A 22,023-nucleotide genomic window follows, 5' to 3' on the forward strand; every position below is an offset into this window, starting at 1 on the left:
TGATTCAGCGAGTGAACCCCTGAAGATCCGGGTCTGAATTGATCTTCAGTAACCCATGCGTGTCGTAAGAGGCGACTAACGGGATCGGGTGGTCGGGTGTCATCGTGCCCCATTTGCCTAGATGCTGTTGATCACTGTATTGTCTGATCCACCAGACTCGATTATTTACAGACCGCCGCCATATAGCTAGAATAGAGTGTGGCATTAAAGAACAAACAAACAGTGAGTGGAAGTTATTGTTGAACAGACACAATACACACACATAACTGACAGACGGACAGACAGACTGATAGATACATATATGTGTGTGTGAACCAAACGTTGAACCCCAATAGCGTACACTGATACGTTGTAACACGTTCACCGGAAAAGAGTTTGCTCTTCAAGTGTATCATGTATCTTCAAGTGTATCATGTATCTTCAAGTGTATTATGTATTCCTATCATCAAGAGCGGCGGTGGGGTAGCCTGGTGGTTAAAGCGTTCGCTCGTCACGCCGAAGACCCGAGTTCGATTCCCCTCATGGGTACAATGAGTGAAGCCCATTTCTGGTGTCCCCCGCCGTGATATTGCTAGAATATTGTTAAAAGCGGCGTAAAACCCAACTCACGCACTCACTCCTATCATCAACAGAACCGTTCCCTTTATATCCCTGATCCGCCCGGCATAACATTATGTATGAGTTCAATTGCACAAGTGTGAGCACTCTAACAACCCACTGTCCTAAACCGTGTTCACCGCGTGTTCAATATACTAACAGGTGGTAAATCTGGGTATTAATATCGAGGTGACTTGTCTCTATTTGTATTTCATTTGAGAACATGTCAGCCTTCACTCTGATGTGAGGACAATGTATTAACTTAGTTCAATATGTATGCTATATATTCGCCGGGATCACACTATTTGTACATGTGTGAAAACGATATCATTGGCTCTTGAAGGCTCCAACGGACGTCCTATTTATGTATGGTGTGAATGCACTCGTCTGTGTGCTCAGCAGCTTACGAACTCATCATACACCGAGACTTTCCGTCCATGTGATGTAGTATTTGCATCGAAAGGATCGAATAACATCTAGTGTGTGAAATGAGAACATATATTTTTAATTTGTTAAATTACCTCAATAAAATAGGTTAAAAAGGAGCTAAGGAGTTCTGTTTGCATTACCTTCGTGTTGACTTGGCCATACTGGCCTTTTTCTTTCTTTGTGGCTTGACGCCATATTTCAGCTATATGGCGGCGGTCTGTAAATAATTGAGTCTGGACCAGACAATCCAGTGATCGATATTTTGAGCCTCGCTATACGCAACTGGAATACGTTAACATGCGTCAACCAAGTCAGCAAGCCTGACCACCCGATCCAGTAAATCATCTCTTATGACCAGCATGGGGTTGCTGAAGAATTCTAACCCCGATTTTCACAGGATCGGCACTCAATCTGAGGAGACCACAGTATATTGCCCATGAGTTGACACGGTTTATATGTATTAGCGTATGGCTGACTACCTAATTCACTGGGTACAACCTTCCTCGACGTGATGTGAATCTAGATACATGACTGAACCTGATATTGAGTATCAGCTTGAACTAAGATTGCAATAAGGTAACATGAACACACACATATACGTTCATGTATTTGTTTATAACGTATTTCAACATACGTTCATGTATGTGTTTATAACGTATTTCAACATACGTTCATGTATTTGTTGATAACGTACTTCAACATACGTATTTCAACATACGTTCATGTATGTGTTTATAACGTATTTCAACATACGTTCATGTATGTGTTTATAACGTATTTCAACATACGTTCATGTATTTGTTTATAACGTATTTCAACATACGTTCATGTATGTGTTTATAACGTATTTCAACATACGTTCATGTATTTGTTTATAACGTATTTCAACATACGTTCATGAATATGTTTATAACGTATTTCAACATACGTTCATGTATGTGTTTATAACGTATTTCAACATACGTTCATGCATGTGTTTATAAGCGTATTTCAACATACGTTCATGCATTTGTTTATAACTTATTTCAACAAACGTTCATGTATGTGTTTATAACTTATTTCAACAAACGTTCATGTATGTGTTTATAACGTATTTCAACATACGTTCATGTATTTGTTTATAACTTATTTCAACAAACGTTCATGCATGTGTTTATAACGTATTTCAACATACGTTCATGTATGTGTTTATAACGTATTTCAACATACGTTCATGTATGTGTTTATAACGTATTTCAACATACGTTCATGTATGTGTTTATAACGTATTTCAACATACGTTCATGTATGTGTTTATAACGTATTTCAACATACGTTCATGTATGTTTATAACGTATTTCAACATACGTTCATGTATGTGTTTATAGCGTTTATAACGTATTTCATAACATGTATGTGTTTATAACGTTCGTTCATGTATGTTTATAACGTATTCAACATACGTTTATAACGTATTTCAACATACGTTCATGTATGTGTTTATAACGTATTTCAACATACGTTCATGTATGTGTTTATAGCGTATTTCAACATACGTTCATGTATTTGTTGATAACGTATTTACATACGTTCAACATACGTATTTCAACATACGTTCATGTATGTGTTTATAACGTATTTCAACATACGTTCATGTATGTGTTTATAACGTATTTCAACATACGTTCATGTATGTGTTTATAACGTATTTCAACATACGTTCATGTATGTGTTTATAACGTATTTCAACATACGTTCATGTATGTGTTTATAGCGTATTTCAACATACGTTCATGTATGTGTTTATAACGTATTTCAACATACGTTCATGTATGTGTTTAGAACGTATTTCAACATACGTTCATGTATATGTTTATAGCGTATTTCAACATACGTTCATATATGTGTTTATAGCGTATTTCAACATACGTTCATGTATGTGTTTAGAACTAATTTCAAAGGTAAAAGCAAACTTCTAAAAAAGCATAAAAATTGGAATTTTGGTGAAGAGCTGTGTTTTGAGCTGTGTTAGTTGTATGCTAACCAACGTACCTTGCCGGGAGGAACGTCAACATTGGCTGCTTTGATGAAGTCATCATATCGACTGTAACTTACATTACACGCAGGTTGGAAGGCGAATGCAGAGATGAACATATCTGCCAGAGCTGAACAGTTTCTAGGTGTAGATACCCTGGAAAAACAAACCTTTACAGGAAATATCATTTTAAGATCCTTTAAAAAAACAATGTTCGGTTGTAAAGCCTAATGGTTAAAGCGTTCACGGTGAAGACGAGGGTTCGATTCCCCAAATGGGTACAATGTGTGAAGTCTATTTCTGGTGTCCCCGCTGTGATATTGCTGGAATATTGCTAAAAGCAGCGTAAAACTAAACTCGCTCATTCACTCACTCACTCTATTATCACAAATTGTGGTAAGATAAAAAACTATTGCATTTTTAAAGGTGTTTACACATGACAATACAGTAAAGGTTTTATATATAACCTTTCTCACTTTAGACTAGGTTTTACATTTGTAACAATAACCACCTGGCTTTATAAGCATCAGTGTAAGGCTATGAATGATCCATTAGGGTTTGTATACAATAGGCGTCTGAAGCGAGCCAGCGTCTCGCTATGTTCGACCCAGTTTCCCTCTCAAGGGAAGACTTTGTCTTCTTGTTATCTCTAGTTTTTCACTTCTAACCTCAGAGAGGATGAAACAATCACGTCAGATTCTCTCGCTATCTTTAGTCAAGGGATTCCCTCTACTATACATAGCCCGTGTATTGCGCCACACCTTGTCATGACGCATTTCTATAATTAGCTCGGCTGCGTCGTTCAGGTGGGGCAGAACCGGCCTTTACCTATCATCAGGATTGAACCGAGCAACATCAATGCAGTAGATATCCATGACCGAGTCTAACTAACCGTTGATGGTCATCAGAATGCTGTTACAGACAAACTCACTGGCAGTGATCCTGACACTGGTCACATACCAGGTGTTAGCCGATGGTCAGTGTGTAACCAAGGGAACAACTCCTGAAATACGGGAGCTGGTGTTTGGGAGGTGTATCGACTACCAGACAAATATCAACCCTGGAGCTTTCTGTGTGAGCGGGTAAGGTGGACTAGCTGTTGACATTACATTACCTCTGAACTCGTTTACCCTGTATGAAGTTAGACTAGCAATTTACGTTACATTACTTCTGAACCCGTTTACCCTGTTTGAAGTTAGACTAGCAGTTTCGTAAATTGAATTACATTACTTTGAATCAGGGTAACTGAATTATACACCTATAACATATGTTATATGTGGGATTGCACTTTTGCAGTAAAGTACAGATTCTAGCACTTGGGTTTGGTTGAGTCCCTTCCACTGGAATCCATGATGGTTCAGTGGATTAGATGGCTGACTCTGTGTGCTGGCGATTAGGCGCCTGTGGGTTCAAATATAGCATATGGATTTTTTTCGACAACTTTCTAAATGGCATTGTGAATTATACATTGCATATATTGCGGCTATAAAATGTCCGACTCCGACCTTCTGTTCCGAGGTCGGACGCTTTGTCCACATGACCAATAGAAAAGAGGTGACAAGCTGAGGATGCCACCTGTGTCCATGACTCCACGCCCTGCTCTATCGTAGGGCACTGAGGCTTATTTGGTATTGGTTATTTGCTCAAATATGATATTAACGTTGAGCGCCAATGTTCTGGCCATAAAATGTCCAAATCCCGTGGTGGACCTTCTTGAGGTCGGACGCCATGTCCACAAGACCAAAGTTTGACAAGGGAGGATGCTCTCTGTGAGAGGCATGGTTCCACGATTCCAATTTTATATATATTGTTTGAACATGAATAGTATTTGTAATAATTGTGTCCGATATGGCTGAAATACTGCCGCTGTGACTATGAACTTTAACTCACTCACTCACTGTAAAATTGTACTTTCCGTGATCAGTGGAGGAAATATAAACATTCATTCATTATATTTTATTGGAGCGGTCGGTTGCATGTGGGAATGTTGGTTGGTTGCTAACAGGACAGTACCTATATCAGGACGTGCAAATAATATTATCAGACATACATGAGGTTTATCCCCGGTATATCATCTGAAAGCAAACATTCTGCTTACCTCATGTCTATATTACCTTATGTCTATATTACCTTATGTCTATATTACCTTATGTCTATATTACCTTATGTCTGTATTACCTTATGTCTGTATTACCTTATGTCTATATTACCTCATGTCTATATTACCTTATGTCTATATTACCTTATGTCTATATTACCTTATGTCTATATTACCTTATGTCTATATTACTGTCTATATTACAGTCTGAACAGAAAGACAAAGTACACACACGCGGTATTTACAATCTTCACAGACTGTCCATTGAAAAGTTAACTCACATAATAATCTTATTATACAATTGTAAATCTGCAACAATGTTTAACATTTAACGTAGAAGTTAAGAGGTTTTATTGTATTGTCATGTGTAAACACCTTTAAAATGCAATAGTTTTTTATCTTACCACAATTTGTGATAATAGAGTGAGTGAGTGAATGAGCGAGTTTAGTTTTACGCTGCTTTTAGCAATATTCCAGCAATATCACAGCGGGGACACCAGAAATAGACTTCACACATTGTACCCATTTGGGGAATCGAACCCTCGTCTTCACCGTGAACGCTTTAACCATTAGGCTTTACAACCGAACATTGTTTTTTAAAGGATCTTAAAATGATTTCCTGTAAAGGTTTGTTTTTCCAGGGTATCTACACCTAGAAACTGTTCTGCTCTGGCAGATATGTTCATCTCTGCATTCGCCTTCCAACCTGCGTGTAATGTAAGTTACAGTCGCTATGATGACTTCATCAAAGCAGCCAATGTTGACGTTCCTCCCGGCAAGGTACGTTGGTTAGCATACAACTAACACAGCTCAAAACACAGCTCTTCACCAAAATTCCAATTTTATGCTTTTCAGAAGTTTGCTTTTACCTTTGAAATACGTTATAAACACATACATGAACGTATACGTATGTGTTCATGTTACGTTATTGCAATCTTAGTTCCAAGCTGATACTCAATATCAGGTTCAGTCATGTATCTAGATTCACATCACGTCGAGGAAAGTTGTACCCAGTGAATTAGGTAGTCAGCCATACGCTAATACATATAAACCGTGTCAACTCATGGGCAATATACTGTGGTCTCCTCAGATTGAGTGCCGATCCTGTGAAAATCGGGGTTAGAATTCTTCAGCAACCCATGCTGGTCATAAGAGGTGATTTACTGGATCGGGTGGTCAGGCTCGCTGACTTGGTTGACGCATGTCAACGTATTCCAGTTGCGTATAGCGAGGCTCAAAATGTCGATCACTGGATTATCTGGTCCAGACTCAATTATTTACAGACCGCCGCCATATAGCTGAAATATGGCATTAAGCCACAAAGAAAGAAAAAAGGCCAGTGTGGCCAAGTCACCACGAAGGTAATGCAAACAGAACTCCTTGGCTCCATTTAACCTATTTTATTGAGGTAATTTAACAATTTAAACATATATGTTCTCATTTCACACACTAGATGTTATTCGATCCTTTCGATGCAAACACTACTGTTTTTTTATTAATTTGAGATGGCATTGTTTCTTGTCGCATACTTTTGCGTTAGTGAAACAAATGTGGTGAACTTAAAACTGATGTATGGCGTTATTACAGCAAAGGCTGAGCGGAAGGAGAAATATAATGGTTCCGGCACTGTTAGACTATTAAGAAAGGTCACATGCAGCGCAATAATATTCCAATTATGTACTGACAAAAAATATTTTACAGTAGTGAGCTGGATAGACTTAAGAATTACGAGTTGGTACGTGTAGCATATTTGGCTGTGCTCTAAGAGAGACATCCTCGATAATCTCCAGGGTATACGTTACGATAACTCTCCACTATGCCCTGGATGCATCCACGGCTTAGGGCGATGATTTTATTACCTCCCTTGGCTGGCTCCGCATTCTCACAGTAGCCAATCAGCTAAGCCGCCGTTACAACCGAGCTTGCCAGTGTCAACAAGGATAGCGGTCGCAGTCGCGAAGTTTTGTTCGCAGTGCCACTCAGATTTTGGGGAAATAATAAAGAAAAATTGACAGATCTGAAACTTTAAAAATATATGAAAGAACTCCTTCTACTTCTTTGAGAGTACCTCTGCATCAATTGTGTTGCCAAGTTTTAACGGTTAGATAATTTAAGAAGCGAAAGTGAATTTTGATTGGTACGCTCAACTTCCCAGCGTAGGTACCTGATTGGATAAAAAGCCAGCCAATTGAGGTAATAAAATCATCGCCCTAAGCCGTGGATGCATCCAGGGTATAGCGGAGAGTGATCGTAACGTATACCCTGGAGATTATCGAGGATGTAACAGAAATAAAGTGCTATTCTATTGGGACAGTTAGGGACACTTGAGAGGACCAAGAGGCACCTCATCGCCCTTTGTTCATCACTGAACCTTTTAATCCCTCGAAACAAGCACCTCACAGAGATCTGCCAACACCGCAGACAAGACGTAACTGATACTGGTAGCAAGAGCGAGTGCAGCTTAATAAGGCGTGTTAGCTTGCGTAATACTGCTTTCTTTGTCAGGCTCTTTTGATGATACGAATAATGAGTTCACGTGGACGTGCAGCACATAGAATACTCGGATGATATACTCCAGTAGAAAAATCATATAACTATATAACTATATATAACTATATATATATATGTCTGCGGATATATAACTATATATATATATATATATATATATATATATATATATGTCTGCGGATCTAAGTCGACCATATCAGATTAATGTCTATTAATATATCGCTCATCTCCTACGTATATACGAGATATTAAGTACTACGTAGGGGATAATTTGTCCCGCGTAGGAGAAAATATGCCTTACGTAGGAGATATTAAGTCCTACGTAGGAGATAGTGAGCCCAAACATTTTTCACCGTGGCCCTACTACGCTTCCGTAGTACTAAACCCTAACTTGAAACTCTACATATTACTGTAAGAGACAGTTATCATGAACATAGAACCGTTCATAGAGAACCGTTCTCTGTCAAGTTTGTACAGGAGGTGGTGCGCGTGTAAACGTATGAAGTAATATCCGTTACATGTTCAACACGAATGGCGTTATGAATTAGCTTCACAATATCATCTGCGACTGAATATCTTCGATATTCACTGCGCGATCAAAGGTAACAAGAGTTTTAAAACTCCCAGCGTTGTTGAGTGAGTGACTCAACATGGATTTATCATAAACACCATACAGGGCATTGATTAGATTCATGTTCCCAAAGGAAAGACCAGCACGAACAAACACAGGCGTTCACTACACGCTCTCGCTTTATGAGATATACGACGACAGATGGTTGTTGTCACAACAAGTACTCGGTGAGTGTTCAATAGCAAAAACAGTCAGTAGTTTACAAACTAAATTAAAAAGCAAGGTTTCTTTTTATCCACTATTATGTATCATTTAGCATGTGTTAAGTTGTAGAAACGCTACACTTCAAAGAGTAAATAAGCACAAGAACTTCCATTTGTTTTCCGTTGTCAAATCACATAATGCCAATGTCATCGCTGGGCTTGGGACGTGCAGTGACTGAAAAGCAAATCAGCTCGGAATACTTTCTGTGTTTCAAAGACAGCTATTTAACATTAATGGCTGGTGTAAATCACATAATGCCAATGTCATCGCAGGGCGTGGGACGTGAAGTGACTGAAAAGCAAATCAGCTCGGAATAGAAGCTGTGTTTCAAAGACTGGTATTTAACATGAAAGACTAGTGTAAATTTTGCAGTAATGACTTTTAATAACGATCGAAATGGGTTGACCAATATGAATAATCTCTCCATATATGCCTATGAGTATGAAGTCAAGTACATGTAATGCCTTGCAAATGGTATTATTGATAAATATAACTTGACAAACGTTCAGCCATTATTTGGGCTGTGGGGTAGCCAAGTGGTTAAAGCGTTCACTCGTTACGCCGAAGACCCGGGTTCGATTCCCCAAATGGTTACTATGTGTGAAGCCAATTTTAGGTGTCCCCGCCGTGATATTGCCGGAATATTGCTAAAAGCGGGTAAAACTAAACTCACCCACTCACTTCATTATAACCGACACTGTCCATGTATTTCTAGACTAATGCTTAGTCCCTCAATACATATAATTGTGATAGTAACAACCAAGCCCATTTAAATTGAAAAGGAGCCCCAGGGAGACCAGAGATTACCTGAGGAAATCTAGACTTGCTTTATTTAGGGCTTTGGCACTACAGAGAGAGCTTGGCAGTAGGGAAAATAATGTGGTTCAGGCACTGTGAGACAGACTAATGTATTTCATGCAGCCCCGACTATTTTGCCGTCGCCCATGTCCTTTTATGAACCATACAGAGACACATACAAATTGCATGTTACAATAATGTCAGTAAAAGCTGATATCATCTAAATGCGTTTTCATGCAAGATTAAAGAGTTACAATGCCTTTAAGGAGATATGCAAATAAACGATAAGAAGGAATCTCGTAGCATGCTGTTACTCTGTTATCAACGAGTGAGTGAGTGAGTGTGGTTTGCGCCGCTTTTTGTCATATTCCAGCAATATCTCGGGGTGGCCTCACACATTATGCAAATATGGGAAATTGAACCTGGATCCAAGAGCGAACGCTTTAACCACTAGCCAAGCAAACCGACCCTCCGTGATCAACGAGGACACGTGACCGGAACATAATTTGTTAAACATCAAGCACATTCCTATGGTTGTTTCCATATATGGACACAGCAGATAATTTCACATATGCTTTCATTCGGAAAGTGAAGTATGTGTATATATAAAATTTTATTTTCTAGCATTACAATTGAAAAACATAGTTTTATTACTTCCTTCTTAAAACTGTTTCTGAAGAGAGAATACAATGCAACCATTCTGAATAACACATATAAGATTCAGATTTAAGATTAACAAATCGTAATCTAGACGGGAAGCTATATGATGACCATAGGAGAACACATAACTTGTCAGTTGACACGATTTATCATCAATGAAGATCTTACCGGACCCGAGCAGCGCAAGCTCGAAGGGCCCGCCAACTGGTCTTGTATAAGAAAGTTGAGGCGTCATGGGTGACCAGCGGGTCATGCATCCTCATTAAGATGGGGGACCGGCCGGCGAGAAAGGTGGCCAACAGCACTTCGATGAAGTGTGCGAGTCTACTAAACTCAAGGTGGTGATTAATCTGAGTCAAGACAAATGAATACCATTACAGTCATGAGATAGTAGTATGGTGACCGCACATTTCCGAGGTGACGTAACGTGACGCAACCTCGAAAATATACGGCCACACTGACGTCATACACGTATGACGTCACGACGATTGGTCTCGTGACGTCACGATCTACAAACGAAGGTAGTGACGTCACTTGATGGTGACGCAACCTCGAAAATATACTACCACACTGACGTCACGCCCTACAACGACGGTATTGACGTCACGTGGTCATTGAACCGTCACAAATAAGGGTAATGGTCGTCTAGTACGTGTTCGTGCATGTACGTGTGTGTGTGTGTGTGTGTGTGCGCGCGCGCGCATGTGACCTCTACTAATGACGTCACACAAACAAAATGGCGACCATAAGAATCCCATCAGTCAAGCTAAATTCTCAATTACTCTCAGACGCGTTTTACCTCATAAATGCACCATTAGCGTGTCAATAATATTTGAGTTTTTTTACGGAGGCTAGGGAATCTCGTGCTGTCTATGTAAAGCTCTCTACAATACTAGACCGCAAGAACACCTAGACACTCTTAATCACACGACCACCCCGTCTGTGTAAAGCTCTCTACAATACAGGACGGTAAGACGGTGATATTCTACGTGAAACAAAATGTGAGGTAGAAAACGGCAAAGCAGCAAGAGTGGTACCGAGTGTTACGTTCTTTACCTCGTATCGTAAACCCAAAGCGGGAACGAATAATAATTTTGAAGGAGGTCTGTAAATGTCGTACTGCCAATGTAAAGCTCTCTACAATACTAGGCAGCAAAACAAATGTAACAAGACACTCAAAAAAATAACACACCCTCCAGTTTATGTAAAGCTCTCTACAATACAACACCGGAAGGCGGTTATATTCTACCAAATACAACAAAGAAGATATTGAGTCGGACAGTCTATGTAAAGCTCTCTACAATACTAGACCGCGCGAGCACCGTATCCCTCGTTGTTTAAACCACCCCAAAATATACCCACGAGGTAGACAACGTCAACACTTTTATATAAAACACAACAGAGACTAGTAAAAACAACATCTCACAAATTTTATTCGTAAATATGCACATCTACATTTCTACCCACAAATCAACTCAGTTTACAAAACAGTTCTCATGTCAGTATCAAACCTGACGGGGCACGTGATTTTGAGAAATGCGCACGACGGGCTGAACCTGTTGTGTTCAAAGTCTATGTCGTCTTCTGCACACCATTTCCATAGTCTTAATCCACACCATGCACACACGACCTTGTCCGCCACACCCGTATAAAAGAATCCTCTCCGGGCTAGCTGTCTCCCCTTTTGAACCATTTGTTCTGGCCAGTCCTGGAAAGAAACCATCCTGGCGTAGCCGCTGAGCATTGCTTCGTAACAGTAATTCTGACTTAAATCCGTCAGTAGCCTCCTAGGTTCCCCACGTGTCTCCGCGTGTACCAAGAACTGTCTATCACTGTTTCTCCTCCATTCTCCCTGTTGTGAAACGGTAATTTTGAATCCACATTATCATCGCTGAAACGCTGGATACCATATTTCCCGTCCACAGACAAGGTGTCTTCGTTTCCAGAGTCCTTTGATGGCGATACTTCTCCTTCTTATTGAAGAAAAGTTTACATCTTTCTCCATCGCTCTGGTCATTATACGATTCGGGAACGTAGCAGCAGGACATCGTGGTGCGGAATTACTCAAAATATACAACCTCACTCGGGCAGTCGGCTTCTAACTAGCTACTGCGTGCGCTGGGGTGCGTGATACTCCTCGACACCATCAGCGGTTACGTGCCAAAAGAATAGGGGGGCGTGACCTAAGGGCGCATCGTCCTGCCATTGGACGGTAAGGGGTCAAATCCCGGCCCTGGACATAATTATACCTATTACATCGAACACAGTCGTTATCGCTGCGAGTACCTGACAAGCGTAAGCGCTAAAAGCCGGGCTTGACACCTCCTTGTATGGTTGCCTAGTAAAGACCGGTTTTGCGACGAGATGATGGCATGGGAAAAAAATCGACAACATTCCTACAGCTCTATCAATAACCTAATTTTTCCCTCGTCAAAATCCATAGCTCTTAAAGTTCTCGAGTATATTCTTCTTGGCATTATCATACCATCTGAAAACCATGGAATCGTTTGCAAGCGTATTACTTTTACTGAAATGACTAACTATATCGCCGTTAGAAATACCTCGAGATCGCCAGCTACCGAAATATAAACAATGGTGACCGCAAGCTACTGACGATAGACTTTGCACACGAACTCTGTTGTAGGAATAATGCAAACGACCGTATTTTGTCACAAAATCGTGAAATTCGGGCCATATTCGCGTGTAATCTATACCGTACGAGTCGTGCATGTGTAATCTACCGGGTGCCTCTACGCTTAAAGCGAGCCAGTGACTTCCCGGTTCGCTTTTTCTGTCCGTGTTGCAAATAAACAATATAGGATATTTCAGTCTCTTCATCCCGACTATTTTATTACCACACACCTCTTCCAAAGTATCTCTGCTACTTATGCCGCCATAGTTGTTTTTAAGGAAAGGCTCATTACGACCAAACCATTCCAAATCTCGACCGTACAACATTTTAGAAGGATATGTAACTCGTCCCTCGTCTACGTCAGTGTATAGCGGCATTTCTAAAGTGGTCAAATTCTATTACGCTGTCCAGCTCTCTATAATAACACACTAACGTCAGAGCTCGGGGCTTTGGCTGCGAAAATTTCAATTCTATGCCGACCTTACCAGAGCTCTTCGGATACACGTGTGACATGTCAGCACCTAAATCGTGCGTTAAATCGAACACAAACAATGTAGTGCCGTCTAAAAACTCTTTGAGAGTTACTGTGTGCGTGGAATTTCTCCCCAAACCCCCTGTATTTCTAAACAGCTCTAGGTATGTCTGATACATCCGTGTAGAGTCGGGTTCGAAATTGACGGTATGGCATCTTTTGCCTACCTCCTGACCGTTTACTTTAACGGCTATTTCCGTCAATCCAAAAGGCTGGAAATTAACAGGATTTCTGTTCGAAACCCCTGCAAAGGATTCGTTGTCAACGAGACCGAGTACTATTCTTTTAGGAATGTGAACCATTATTAAATGTTCGGAATTATATTCTCTCAGGCCTTGGGGAATGTCGTGTGCCGTAGTTTTCACCTGGGCTATGGGATATTTCACGGTACTTCCATGGCGTCAAACCTCTAATATGGCTATCTCTAATAGCTGGTGCTACGTTTACTTGTCTGACATGAAATTCGGCTGAGGTATATGGCAAGCATAACCGGGTATGCGAGTACCGGCCTCGTTCGTAGTGGAGTGTAACATATAGAAGTTATTCGGGCTACGTATCAATTCGATTTTAAAGGTACCCCGTCTATGAGGTATCTATGCTGCATGAACAAATCAGAGTGTAATTTTCCAACGAGTTCTAAGGGCCTACTGGGCACACATTTTGCCGTCGTTTCGCGAATGCGGGTTGGAATCTTCATTGCCTAGAGAAAAGTTATTAAAACACCCTGCCTTATCTTTACTGAAATTCTGTGCTACCAAATTGTTGTCTATTTGTGATTTATCGCAGCTCAGTAGTGTTTCTATGTACGCTCTGTACGGGTATGTACCCAAACTGTCTGTTAATTCTAGTTGATTAGAGCCTGCTATTACTCTCACCTCCCGAAATAGAGAATGTAGAGTATTTGTCACGGGGGCGCACACGTCTCTACGTCTAGTCACCGTCTCCCCATCAGCGCTCATCACATTGTCAGCGACTGTAGCACGACCATCCGTCATCTTAAATTCGCATACAATTCTCAGGTAACATTCGGCCAAGTCTACGTAACTGTTTATAGGGTTATTGATATCAAACCTTATGGTGCCGTCCAACTGCCCGAGGCCTGTAAAGGGGCTATATTTGGTCCAGTGTGAATCCGTCATCGTGGAAACCATACCCGGTAATGAAAATAAATCCAGTTCGCTTTTACCGCATTGCGTGTTCCATATCCCTCGACATCGTGATGGATGCTATGATATCTCTACTAAAATACCAAACGCCTCTTAGACTTTCTCCTACGCTTCTTTCTGCTCGGGAGGGATCCAACAGCCGGAATTCTCTCTTTTAGACGGCGTATTTTTTTACGAGGTGTCTGAGTACCCGTACTAACGAGTCTACGCTTATGGCTCGACGTCCCCGATGGAAATGATCCCCAAACACCTTTCATCGTGCTTTTAAGCGCCCTGCTACTACGTCGTTTTATACTTTCTGACGCTTTTGCACTACCCTTCACCATGTCGCCCACAACACCGCGCAGCAGCCTTGGCTCCCTCCTCAATAGTATTTTACCCGTTGACTTTAGCAGGGGCATCGCTATTCTACCTTTAGCCTAAAATATTACCGAGTCCAGCACCACCTTGACCATAATGCCTGCCCACATTACACCGGTATGTGATTCCCGTACATCCCTTTACAGACGTCTTACGCGTTTATCCCTCGCTTTTAAAATGGAGTATCACCACCGACCGACCGCTAGCAAATGATACGGGTCGTCCGCGATCGTCTCTTATAAGAGTAGTCACAGAACGTATCTCGTCAAATTTTAAAGACAGATATTGAATAGGGTTCTTTTTCGCTCACGTATACTACATCTTTTAACATTTTCCTTTTGACGGTATCAATGTCAACAGAGGCGCCATTGTGTGACCAACTATCTGGTCGTCTATAATGTCGGCATAGACGTACATATTGTGGAAAAGTTGTTCTTTGGAGAAATTGGAAACACGTATCGGCTACGGGGGTCGTTCTGGGGTCGAGCACGCATACACACAGTGTCGCCCTTGCCTCGGGCACTACGGTTGTGAAACCCAGCATGGAAGCCAAGTAAGGAGACACGTCGAATCTAGGACCACAATTGCCTAAAACATGTCTCACCTCTTCAGCATCGGACCCCTCGAAATCGCTTTCCACAAAGCCCGAGACCATGTAGACGTATGTAGATGTATTATCGTCCTGGGAGTACACATATTTACTAGTCTCTTTAGGCGTTATCAATTCTATATCGATTTCCACACCACCCCCTGCATCGCTTTGTTTATGATATTCTTCACGCCACGCTTGCAACCGCGTTGATGGAACTATTCATTGTATCTAAGAGTCAGCGATCGTTATAATTCCTTTGGCGGCAACATTATCTGCCCCAGAAATTTAGTTTCTAAACCGAATCTATCCTTTCTCACCATGCCCTTCTTATACACTCTCTCGCGGACGGGGACAGTCATATACGCGCTGAAAGCGTTATGAGGAACGGGTAAATTGTGCCATGTCACGGGTATCTGCACAGTACTAACGCCAACCCTCCAATTATCCTTTCTGTTTACCTTCAGGGGGTATGGTAAATCTACGGTGTAAGTGTGTTGTACATTATCCGGTCGAGTTTCGGGACTGGCATCGCTTGGTAGGGTAATGTAAAAATCTGTCGCTTTCGTACCGTTATTCATAATGCGCGGTGCTGTTCTCCCATACGCTGACGTTCGGTGACAGACGAGGGTTGTTGCTGTTACGACTTCTTAAAGGGCCGGGAGGGGTATGAACCGAGCGCGTAGACAGCGATACTTTCAGTAATTCAAACAACGGTTCTTCAACCTTCTTTATATCCTCGGTTAGATCGGACGATGTGGTACCTTTCAGCGACAGGTAGCATACGATCAGCACGCATAGCAGGATGGTGTGTAGTGGTAGCTTCCTCATGCATGTCAGCCCCTTTTTGAGGAAATCCCTACCATGTGACTTTCTGGTAGCCATTGGTCGAATTCTTTGCTCGGGTATCCCTTCCATCGAACCAGTATTTCTCTTTTACCAGTAGTCTTATTGACCCTTCTCTTTAACACTTTTTCTACTTCGTACGCCTCTGGCTCCATTAACACGACTTGTAACTCATCCCGGTAAAATGTTCCTTTTATAGTGTTTCTATTGTAGTCGCGTATTTTATAGACAGTCGGTTTCTTATATCTAACTTTGTTGACCACGTAAAATATTTCCCTGGTCCAATTGGCCTCGTAACCTTTAACAAAATTCCCTTTACTCGTCGAAATTCTGACTGGTGTTTGCGGCAATAAGTATTTCTCACGTTTTGGGAATCTTTGACTGCGTTTGCTGCCTGTGCGTGTAGTTCCATACCGCTATCTCGTCGAGAATAGTAATCACGTCGCTAGGCTTACGTCCTATGGATGTGTGGTATGCGTTATTGTAGGCTTTCAATATTTTAGCCAATACCCCGACATACCGAGGTTGCGACACAGTGTTGAGGTATCTCCACATGCGGGTCTTTAGAGTTCTCTGAAATCTTTCCACGACGGAACATTTCACGTCATCGTTCTGACTAGTATAAAACATTTCCCCAGAACGTTCCTAATATGATGCTGTTGACAAATTCGCTACCTTTATCGGTCATTAAGCTATGGAAAATACGAGGCTTAGCACGGTTCAGAATTCTTTTGAAACCGTCGGTCACCGCTTTTTTAGCCTTTTATCCTTGAGCGGTTCGGCAAACGCGTATCTACTGAACACGTCTATAACGCATAATATAAATTTGTAACCATCGTTGACTTTGCTAATACGCGACACGTCCGACAAATCAGCCTGCCACAACTGATCCTTTCTACATATGGTAGCGGAATAGGGTGTTCTAGGAAAGCGCTTGGCGGGGCGAGGCCTATGTAGACTGTAAGCGGGCTGTCTCTTTAACCAAACCGTCACCTGAGCAGGAGTAGGTTTGACAGAACCCTTTCGTTGCCTAGCCTCCGATAATTTTCTTAAGAGGCCAACCCGTGAATCAAACCCCCTCGATACATCATAATAATATGTGCGTTTCAACCATTTCAGCCAGTAAGGCTTAATAGCTTTTCCAGCTATTGTCGATAATTGTCGACCCACCGTGTCGCCCTTTCTTTTCCCTCCCTCCGGCATTGTCCGAGCTCCAGCCTTCCTCATTACTTCGTTTCTTCTTCCTTCGCGACCTCCTAGGAGTGTCGCCCCCTCGTGTATAACCTGTTTTAATAGCGCCAGTGCTCGCGCCAGTGTCTGCCATTCCCGACGACAGGAAAGCAGCTACCTCGTTGTATTTACTACCCTTTTTTCGTCAGCTCGTGTAATACGTCCCGCAAGGTCTCTGGTCCCAGAGAGGATCCTTTATAGCTCAAAGTTCCTTCGTCCGACACCCCAAGTCTGGATCGTTTTAATAAAGTCGGTAATATCTTTAGCATCTCGTCTGTACGTTTTAGGTAAATCGGTCAAAACCTTAGAAAGCGTGGCATCTAAACCCGATGTTGTTACTCCCGGCTTAACCACGGGAGCTACAGTCGTTGCTACGCTAGTGTCGTTTAATGGCTTCCGGGGAAAATGTGTATCATCTCGACTCCCGTTTACCCCTTCCACACGCCGGGCTCTCGACTGTAAATCTAAGGCGTCTTCCAATAGGGCGTTATAGCGCAACATTTTCTCGTGTAGTTTAACCGGCACGGATGACGTCCTATTCGCAACATCCCCTACTCGCCGCTCGTCGTCATACACAACATTTCTCATTTCATCTAAATTGTCTCGCCTTTCTTTCGTTAAAAGAGCATTTCCTTGGAGAGGAGAGTATCTTGCCCGAGACCCTGACCATTCGTCGCGAGAGGAATGTACGAGTCGGGAATACGCTGCCTGAGGTAGCACGACCATCTTAGTAAAGGAGGACATCGCGTGGTTATTTGGAGCCTGTAATAGACCCTACCACACTCGATATGAGGTTTGTTACGACTGGAGCTAAAAAGAGGCAACAACAATGGTAATATACCACCCCTTTGCGCCAATATTTTCCTCTTGCCAGCGTGCGAAACTCTGTGTCTCTGGCATAGGGTATGAAGAGCTCTTTTCTTGCGATTTAACCCGAGTCTCTGATCATCCGTCATAGGTAAATTGCCGGAATACACATTAACGGCTGTCTCGCTAAAAGCGTCTATGACTTCTTTGGGTAAACAATTAACGAGTCGGCGTCTGACAGCGGGTGGGGCCCTACATAGGTAGTGTATAATGTCCGCGTTGGCTTTAACCCTGTTGACCGAATCGCCTTTGGCGACACCTTTTCTCTTACCACCCGATGTTCTCTTCCGCGCGCCACAGCGCGAGGTCGAGTGTAATTTACCGTTAGAGCGACGCATATTTTCGGTGAATTTACTCGTGTCAGGGGAAGGGTGTCGCTCTACTCCGAGGGTGTACAATAAAATGACGACTAAAACTCACGATCTTCGTATTTATGGTTATTTATTTCCTTTTCAGAACAATCTTGGGTATTGGTATAGGAGGTATTATCTGACCTCTGCTGTTGTTACGGCGTCGCACACCACCCTCGTCGCCCGGGGCGAATGTGACACGTTCTCCGCTGTATACGTCGTCCTCGGTATCGTCGCTGCTATCGCCGTCGTCGTTATACAAAGCTACATCGTCCCGACAATGTAGCAATGCGTCGCTGTCCCCAAACGAAGAAGAAGAAGAACTCGTGGTGGTAGACGTCGTCGTATCGTCTATACTAGTACTAGAGTCATCGCTGTAGTCGTCGTATGACGTCGAAGAATAGTCGTCGTCATAGGTGCTGCTGCTACTATTGCTATCCTGGTCTTCGTCCGTCGTAGCTTCCCCCCACGACCGTCGTCTGCTCAGCATTTCATTACCCGAAACGCAACTCTGAGCGTTATGGCAATCCATTCTATTCACTTTTGTTTAGGTCGGTATACGTCTATTTCTCCGTGTTCTCTGTTAAACTGGTTTCCACGCACTCTAAACTCGTCGGGCGTGTTCGGTGTTAAATCTAGCAGTATGTAAGTGTGCGGTTGTGACGTAGCTTGGGCGTAAGCCTCTCTTATAAAGCCCGACTGACCCGGAAATATTTGTCTAGCTAAATGCTCTATCTGACTTCTATCCCAGGGATTCTTGTACACAACAATGTGCGCATAATTTAAGCTGATCGTTCTATGGAACGGTGTTCGCGAAAAATATTCTGTTGTAAGTATAGTATGCTGGTCTGTCTGTGATGCGATCTCTTAACGAACCATCTAAGTAACTCTTGCTCGTCCTCCTTTGTCAAATCGCCTCGCCGCGTCGTCGACGACTAGCCAGTTATACTTGGAAGCGTCAATGTAGCCTTCTACGTCGTCACTAATCTTTTGCACAAAATGAATGTCGATACCTCCCTGACGCAGATGGCTTTTTATAGCGTCGTATACGGGTTGCGTTTCACTGTAGACCCATACTATAACGTCTGGTAATTTTGTAGTAAAGGCCACGGACCATCTATATCGTTTTCTAGCATGTGCTTCACGAAAGTGGTTTTACCCGCACCGCTAGGACCTCCTATTAAGAGTCTGAATATCTTTGGGAATTGGAAATGAATTCTGTCGACTAGGCGTTTCTGCCCGTCAGCGCGATAGTCGTCCATGTTTACTCGGGAGTTGGTGACAACGCTATGGGCTTCTCTCTCTCTCAACGCGACAGTATATAAAGGGGAGTCTCTCTCTCTCTCAACACGCCAGTATATAAAGGGGGTAAGAGTGTACGAGTAGAGAAGGGAATACGCTTATGCCGTGATTTGTGTTGCGGCGCGTCTTGGCGTGTATGCGTTGAAAATGTCGAATACCCCCGAAGAGGATTGTCTTTATTTGAAAATGGAAACCACGGCAAGAGACGGAGAAAGAGACTCGTGTGTATCGAAGCATGCGTGTCTGACGGTGTTGGGATTATTGGTAGCTATCGCGTGCTGCACGCTGATAGCTTTACCGCTCCACTCATACGGAACAACACCCCCCGGGTCATTTGTCGCGGGAACGGGTGTGAATCTAACGGATAACGAGTGTATGCGCAATCAGCTACGCCTTTCGACAACAAAACGTGTTTCCGTTTGTTTGAAAGAAAATTTACCCATCGTAGATATCAGGCAATTTATAGCTGGTAAAGAGACAATTTTAGGTATTTCTATCTCCACGGAGGAATGGCGTAAATTAACCGCTAACATTGCGCGTATAAATAATCTTATCAAAGCGTTACCGTGACGTCTTTGTTAAAACGCGTATTACTGTCTCGGGTTTTCTAGTGTCCGTAGATTTTACTACTGAAATAAATGTAGGGAGAATGTATAACCACACCCGAAGGCATGACACACCGTTCCCAAAAAAAATTACGACACGCTTATTCTAAAAGTGTCACACGTCCTTCCAAATGTACGACTTACTGCTCCAAATGTATGACGCGTCGTTTCAAAAGTATGACGCGTTGTTCTAATAATTACACACACGCTGTTCCAAAAGTATGACAGACCCCTTCCAAAATCGTGTCATTAGCCGTGGACCCGTTCCATAGGTTTACTGCTAAAAAGTATGGGTAGAACGAATAATCACGCCAAAAGGTATGACATACCGTTCCAAAAGTATGACACGCTATTCCTAAAAGTATCCATCGTCGCACGCAATGTACGACTAACTGATCTAAAAGTATGACGGGGGATAGTTCTAAAAAAAACCTGTGACAACCATGCACCCCTTTTTTTTCCAATCCAGACCTCGACATACCCTGTTTGGGGGGTGCGAGAATAACGACAGAAATAGCGGAATATACATTTCCAACGGAACACGCGATCCGTTCGTTTATTTTTTAAAAAAATATTATTATCATCATCGTTGTTATAATCGACACGCCGAGAAGGGAGGGCGTGCGCTTGTTCAGGCACTAGTGTCGGAGCCTGCTGTGCTGCCTATCAGCTCGGCCACGAGCTTCTGCAACTCGATGTCTATCTCGACGTTGGTTTCTCCCTCCCTCGGGTGCTGTTCGCCGTCCTCGGTGTCGCGCATAGGCGACGGTAATGCTGTAGGGTTCTTCTTCTTCTTCTTCTTGTTCCGCGTCGTTGCGTCGTCGCCGAGTTTTCTCTTTGGTGCGTGGTTGGCTTCTTCGGCGGGTGGTTCGTGGTTGTCGTCGCCGCGAGTGTGTTTTTTTCGTGGTGGTGTTCGGTGGTGCTGCTGCCGTTGTTGGTCGTGCTCGGGTGGTCTGCGTCGTCGTTGTTGTTGGTGGTGGTGTGGTCTCTTTTGGTCCCCTGAAGTGACAGGCTGGAGGATGATTGTATACTAAGACGCAGAGCCACCATGACGTGTGACAGGGCGTTCGTCAGGGCGTAGCTGATTTGGAACACGTCGTCGTTCTTACACATATGATCGTTTGACTGTAGAGACATGACCGTAGGTGATGGTGAATGGAGCGAGGTGAGGAAAAGACTATTATACAGCTGGAGGCGAACTAAGGGAGTTGTTCGTGGCTTTTATGACGTTGGTCGTGCTACCGCCGCTGGAGAAAACAAGCTACATATGTATATGCTATCGTTGTTTGCAATGTACAAAGCATTCTTTTAGGAGAGATGGGTGGTCCTGAAAAGGACCGTTGGGTGGTGTGAGGTGGACTCACAGCTGTAGAGTGCACTGACACTGATGAATTGTCATCCTTCGCCTGATATGACACTTACTACCGTGCGTCAAACGTCTCATGTATGTGTCCTTCAGGATGGTACTACAATATACACACTGAAATGTACCATTATAGTCTATAGTCCCGTTTGCATAGACTGGTAGACACCCCCGACATTGACGACACTGCCATGCAGGACACGCTGATGATGATTGGTATGGTGATGGTGGCGATGGTGCTG

The 22,023-nt window shown here is 42.7% G+C and overlaps 1 protein-coding gene across 1 annotated transcript in view; it reads right to left on the minus strand.

Annotated features, from left to right (window-relative positions):
* Window positions 1–22,023, minus strand: part of LOC124262801 (ADP-ribosyl cyclase/cyclic ADP-ribose hydrolase-like) — an 80,204-nt gene that overhangs the window by 8,241 nt on the left and 49,940 nt on the right. The window contains exon 2 of the mRNA XM_046697348.1: window positions 3,058–3,196. Within this exon, the coding sequence (XP_046553304.1) occupies window positions 3,058–3,196 (139 nt within the window). The remainder of the gene's footprint in view (window positions 1–3,057; window positions 3,197–22,023) is intronic.

Source organism: Haliotis rubra, unplaced genomic scaffold, assembly GCF_003918875.1.
Source record: "Haliotis rubra isolate DU_JTF1 unplaced genomic scaffold, ASM391887v1 Scf856, whole genome shotgun sequence".
Lineage (NCBI taxonomy): Eukaryota > Metazoa > Mollusca > Gastropoda > Lepetellida > Haliotidae > Haliotis > Haliotis rubra.